Source organism: Nicotiana attenuata, unplaced genomic scaffold (assembly GCF_001879085.1).
Source record: "Nicotiana attenuata strain UT unplaced genomic scaffold, NIATTr2, whole genome shotgun sequence".
In the NCBI taxonomy this organism is placed as follows: Eukaryota; Viridiplantae; Streptophyta; class Magnoliopsida; order Solanales; family Solanaceae; genus Nicotiana; species Nicotiana attenuata.
The window spans coordinates 9614-15795 of NW_017673103.1; the positions used below are offsets into that span (position 1 = coordinate 9614).

Sequence of the window (6182 nt, forward strand, 5' to 3'; positions counted from 1 at the left end):
TATAGCAGTAAAGTAAAGTAAAGCAAAGTAATATAGATAGAATAGAATATAACTTTGTCAAAAAACCTTAATTGAACTCATATCGATTTGATGATTATGAACAGAAAATTTAATTGACTAGACGAAATTAATCCAAAATATACCTTGACTATGATTTTGTGACTAGTGTTAGATATAGACTTTGGCAATCGAGCACCCATTAACTTCAAATTCTGGATTCGCCACTGATGCTGGGCGAGGTGGGTTTGGGTTTATGCGGGTGCGGTGCGATTTGTTTTTCAAAAATATTATGGCGGGTTGCGGGGCGGTTGCGGGTCTTCACTCTCAAACATCAATTTATTAACTGTAATGTATTCTCTCAGTCCTACAATGGATCACTACAATTGACATAAAGAAAGCACGATATGGAGTAATTGCTTCTTCATAATATGAGAGGGCAAAAGAAAACAACAAACTACCCGTATATTACAGCTTTTTCCTTCTTTATCTTTTCGAATTGCTTTTCTCGTTCTCAAAATAATTAAAGTATATTAAAGAAACAGAAATGTCTAGCATGAAAATTCAACAACTATCATTCTTCTTGTATTTTAATTATACTACACAACATTAAATTTGTAATAAACATTTTCTTTTGACTTTGACACCACCCATGAAATAAAAAAAATTATTTATCATGTGTGACGGCAGTGGCTCACTATGGATTAAGCAATCCTTTTCAGCCCATAAACAACTACAATTAATTATTAAGAGGAATTTTTTCCTTCCTATACCATATATGAAAGTTTATTACTAAAAATGTGCATATTTTGTATATTACCCGCCCAGTCCACATTTTACCTACAAAATTTGTACCATTCGACTATTAGGCATTAAAGGAGCAGAATATTTCCTAAAAAACGTGCTAAAATTAAGGAAAGAATCTTGGTGATAATTAATTCTACATTAAATTCAATTTTTAAAAAGGGAAAGGAGATTTCTCATCTGCGTTTTTTTCTCCAGAACTACAATTCAAATTCTGAAAAGAAAAAAAAAAGAACGAACAGCTCCTAAAAATAAGAACAGATTCAACTACTAAGAGTTTCGACGAGCTGAATTCAAATTGTAGAATTCAAAATTTTCGAGTTTCAACAACTCAAAGTTGAAAAAATTTGTTCTTCGTCGTTGCTTCTATCAAATAATCGATCAGATATATCTCTTCTTCATCTTTTCTTCTTTCAATCTAGAAATCCAAAAAAAACATCAACATCAACAACAAATCATGTCCAAAATCGCAATCATGCTACAATTTAATGGGGATTGGGATAATTATGGCAGATTTAGAGATTTTGAAGTTGATGCCATTGTGGTAGATGAGAATGCAAGCTACAGTATCCTGATTTCTACAATTGCAGAACAAGTATCAATTGATACTACAGAAAAAATTGTAGAAATCAAATACATCGTGAAATCAAATAGTAGATTGTATATAATTTGTAGACAAATTGTAGTTAATTTGTAGATTGTAGATACGTTGTAAATAAATTGTAGATAAACTATTTTATGATTGTAAATATTTTTATTGTTGTTTGTTATGTAATTCTAGGTGAGGGCTTCAACAGATCATATCCATACTGTGATAGATGGAGTGAAGCGGTACATGAATCCTACATTATAACTACTATTAACTACAAAAACTCTACAATTATGTATAAAACCAGTTCTACAATTCAAACAAATTTACCTACAGTTTACCTACAGTGAATGTACAAATTACCTACAATTTAAGTACCTGATATAAGAATAACTACAATTTACCTACAGTTATAGGGCAAACAGGAAACACATCATCCACAATCATGTCTACATTATATCTACATTTTAGACTACAAATAATCTTGGAATGTTCTACATAAACTATAAACTAACTACAATTACACTACAAACAGTAAATCTAGGTGAGGGCTTTAACAGATCATATCCATTACACTAAATCTACAATTACACTACAATTACACTGCAATTACACTGCAAATACACGACAAACAGTAAATCTAAGTGAGGGCTTCAACAGTTAGTATTTCTAAGTCGTTTGGAGAAGTTGTCGGCAGCTTTTCATATTAGTCTCTTTACCAATAAATTTCTCATTTTTGACTTTTCCAGAAGAGGGAATTTTGTTTGGTACCCAAAAAAAAACTACTAAAGTGTATCTGTTGTCATCGTTTTGCTAGTTCGTGGCGTATTAAAATGTTTGTTGCAACTTTTGATTTCATGTAGACTTTCAGAAAATCAGATCACATGCCACAATTGTTGCAGAGGAAATTCGCACGACATTCAAATATAATGAGATTTCGCTGGCTAATGCATCTCAAGGACATCTTTCGTTGATTGATCTTGCAATCGTGGATGAAGAAATGTGGGGTATGGGTAAAAACGTGGGTGAGGGGTAAGGAGAGAGAAACGTGAGATATATGGATACCTTTAATTAAGGAGTAAAAATTGCCCATTAATTAGATATGGATACCTTTAATTAAGGAGTAAAAATAGCCCATTAATTAGACCCTTAGTTAAGTATGGTATAGGATTGGTAATTTGGTATACTAAGTGTAATTTACTCAAACCTTAAACATGTAAGGTGAAAAGGTTTCCTATGTGGTATAGGAATGTAAAAATTCCTTAAGTAAAACTACCTAGGTTAGACATAAAATGATAAAAAAATTCAGCCAAAAAAAATAAAAAGAAAAGAAATCTAAGCGGGGCGGGGGCGGGGGCGGGGGCGGGGGCGGGTGGATGCAGTGTGAATGAGGGGTAGGTAAAAGCGGGTGGAAATATTATGCGGGACGGGGCAGGTTGGAACTTTGCGGGTTAAGATGAAACCCACGCCACTTGCCATCCCTACTTTCTTAATGTCCAGTCATTCACTTACAAAACAAAAACCAGAGGCAATTCATGGGAAGTGGCAGAGTTAGCGCTCAAAGTGCTCTTTTGCGCTCATGTAAATCATCTTTTAATATGTTAATTATTAAATTAGCATATAAAACCTCTATTTCCATAAATTTGCATAGTTAAACAATTCAAATTATTGAAAATCTTGAAAACTGTAGAAATTATTAGCACATATTTTTCACAGAACAAATCAACAAACTCTTTTAGCAATTAAAAGCTTATCGACGATGTCATGTTCAGATAATCGCAATAATCCCGATGACAAATAGAGCACCACAATAGACAAACGTGCTTGTAAATTTAACTGCTCTATCATTCGGAAATTTAGTTCACAAAAATTACCAAGTGCTATAGAACACAGTATTTAGACTATGCCCAATGATCTTGTTTACTATGATATTGAAGCACTAAGCAAGAAACCACAGAGAATTCAAGAAAATCCTTTGGCGACCATGAATAACGACCAAATCTTGAACTGTAAATTATAGAAACTCGACGACTATCATATATAACACAGCCGCAACTTGCAAACATGCACTTAAAATTTAGATCCAAACAACTCTCACTCACAGAGAACGAGAACTGAAACGTTTGCAACAGTTGAAAGAACCACAAAGACAACTTTGTCAACAAAATTTCAAAACAAGAACTTGAAAATGTAACTTCAAACAAGTCTGTAATATATAGTCTACTAATGAACTTAACAGGAAAAGTAAAAAGGGCATTCTGGATATGAATCATCAGTGATATGCCTACTTCTAAACTGCTCATTCTTCTTCTGCAATTCTGCCCTTCTCACTGACATAGATACCATCAAGAAACTTTCGGATATCCTTGTTCTTCACATGGCATTTCTGTCCAACAAAATACAACATAGAGCAGTTAAGTAATGCATAATCTTCCTATTTATCTTGAATCAGGTTTTTTTCCAAAACAAGCATGCAAATATGAATGTTGAATGTTGGGAGAGAGAACATAAAAATTACTTGATTGATGAGGGCAGCAGAGCGAGAAACGAGCTCAATGTCATTTCCATCCAATACAAGCTCATCCTTAACCTTCTCAGATCGAACAACTGTTACCCCATCAAGCATGTCCACTTTCCTAACCTGATACAGTTACCAAAGCAGTCAATCTCAAGGCACAATAACAAACTTTCCTAACCTGATACAGTTATCAAAACAGTCAATCTCAAGGCACAATAACAAATGGGATAGATGATTTGCAGTCAAGGATACAACCCCATTTTTAGATGTAGCTATCTTCTACCACAAAAGGCATGTTCGGTCACAAAGTCCAGATACCAATCAATCAGAACAATAAATAGAGAAATGAAAGAAAATTCAAGGGTTTTTAAAAAACAAAACCTAGAAAACATGGACTACCCACATCCAGAGCATGGTTTTATCTGTTCCGGCACATGATTCCTTATGACACATAAAACAAGCTATGAAAAACTCATTGCATTATCTCATAAAGAACTACTTTTTCCTCACATTAGCTGCTACCTTTCTGGTAAGAAATTTTTTTGAAGTCTTTACATTAGCTGCTACCTATTTCAGCTAACATCTCAAACCTCTAAAGCTACCTTACTAAAACTACTCCCAGACAGATTTAACATAGCATTATTACTAGTTGCAAAGTGAATTTTTCAAACACTTTCTGATCACATTTAACAACAAAATGGAATCAATTTATGATGCTTTTAATGTAACATGTTAAAAATGTAATATTTCTTCAAAATAATTAAGAAATTGATGCCTGAATTTGAACTGAAAATTAGTACAAATCATGCCATTCTTTTTCCTAACAAGAATTAACTTATGTTTCACAATACTTTCATATCCTATCAAGTTATCTTCTCCTCTGACTTATGTTTGACACTGCTTAGAAAGCCTGTTGGACGCAGAGTATTCAAGAAAAAAGCCCAATTACAACAAAAAAATTGAAAAAAAAAAACACAGAATGAGCACATATTATACTCTGATTTATATATACATTGCCATCTGGTGGACATCCCTTTTAGCGCTATTTTATAACTATATCATTACATTCAGCACAAAAAACTAAAAACCACAGAAGAAAAACAAAAATAAAAAGGTAACAATCCAGATCACATATGTCACGCTCATATAAACAAACTAAAGCATATAATTTCATTCATATAAAAGCTTCAGAAGAATGAACGAAAACAAAGTAAAAATTTACTCTCTTCTCGCCAAGGAAGTTACGGATCTCAATGGACTTGTTACCACCGGTGATGGAGGCATTGATGGGGAAGTGAGCATACACGAAACGCATCTTGTAGCGGTAACCTTTGGTAACACCAGTGATGAGATTCTCAACATGGCTAAGAGCAGTACGGATAGCAGCGGTAGTCTTACGAGAACCAAACCAAGCGTCGATCTTCAGCTTCTTCTTGCCAGTTTCCTCGTCCTTGATCAGCTGAAAATCGAGGTTGAGATGCTTGAAGTTTCGGACAAGTTTGCCCCTTGGTCCCTCTACTTCGATTTGCTTTGCCTTCACCTTGATGCTCACGCCGTCGGGGATATCCATGGTTTCTGATGACAGTATGGTCTTCATCTTGTCTTAGTTTCTCTGTATCGCTCTCCCTCTGTGTGTGTGTGTGAAAATGGCGATCGCTAAAACCCTAGCAGCGATGTGAAACCTTAGAGAAGGAAGAGCTCTTTAATATGCTGTGGTACTTATTGAAACCCTAGCTGTGATGGGCCTAATTACTATTAGAGTCCGGAGGCCCAACCCAGTCAGCAGGCCTATGTGACCCAATTTTTTCACCAGACCATTTTTATTTTGGGGTTTTGACACAGTTACCCACAAAAACAAAACTATTTATCCTTGTCTACCCATTTATTTTTCTACCCATAAACTAATTACATTTCCTACCCATAGTAGGTTTTGTAGGGAATTTTCTCTTTATTCTCCAATTCTTTTTTATTTCTATGCTTCTTTTCTTTTCTTTTTCTTTTCTCCGTTTCTTTTTTCTTGTTTTCTTCTTATTTTTTTTCTTTTTTCCTATTCTAATTTCATTTAACTTCTTTTTTTTTATATTCTTTTTCTCTTCATAATCTAATTTCATTTACTATTTTCAGTATTTTTTATTATTCTTTTTTTTATATTATTACTAAAGAAAAATCAAATTGCGTACCAATTAAATGTAGCTAATACAACCAAAAAAATATTAACTAACATTTGATACCAGTATAGTATATAGTTATACCAACAGGGTATACAATTGTACG

The 6182-nt window shown here is 33.8% G+C and overlaps 1 protein-coding gene across 1 annotated transcript; it reads right to left on the minus strand.

Annotated features, from left to right (window-relative positions):
• Window positions 1-3404: 3404 nt before the first annotated feature.
• LOC109215459 (60S ribosomal protein L9-1) lies at window positions 3405-5614 on the minus strand. The gene is made up of 3 exons (XM_019379531.1): window positions 5131-5614; window positions 3909-4031; window positions 3405-3776 (listed from the first exon to the last, which is right to left on the minus strand). Exons 1-3 carry the CDS (start codon window positions 5503-5505, stop codon window positions 3690-3692), a joined length of 585 nt encoding a protein of 194 aa, XP_019235076.1. The 5' UTR covers window positions 5506-5614; the 3' UTR covers window positions 3405-3689.
• Between the last annotated feature and the right edge of the window lie 568 nt (window positions 5615-6182).

What these genes read in the sequence shown, in the direction of transcription:
- LOC109215459 (XM_019379531.1), bottom strand. Translation starts at nt 5,505, where the DNA reads ATGAAGACCATACTGTCATCAGAAACCATGGATATCCCCGACGGCGTG. An exon ending in ACTTCCTTGGCGAGAAGAGA is followed by an intron (nt 4,032 to 5,130) that starts GTAAATTTTTAC and finishes TAACTGTATCAG; the next exon opens with GTTAGGAAAGTGGACATGCT. An exon ending in CTGCTGCCCTCATCAATCAA is followed by an intron (nt 3,777 to 3,908) that starts GTAATTTTTATG and finishes TTTGTTGGACAG; the next exon opens with AAATGCCATGTGAAGAACAA.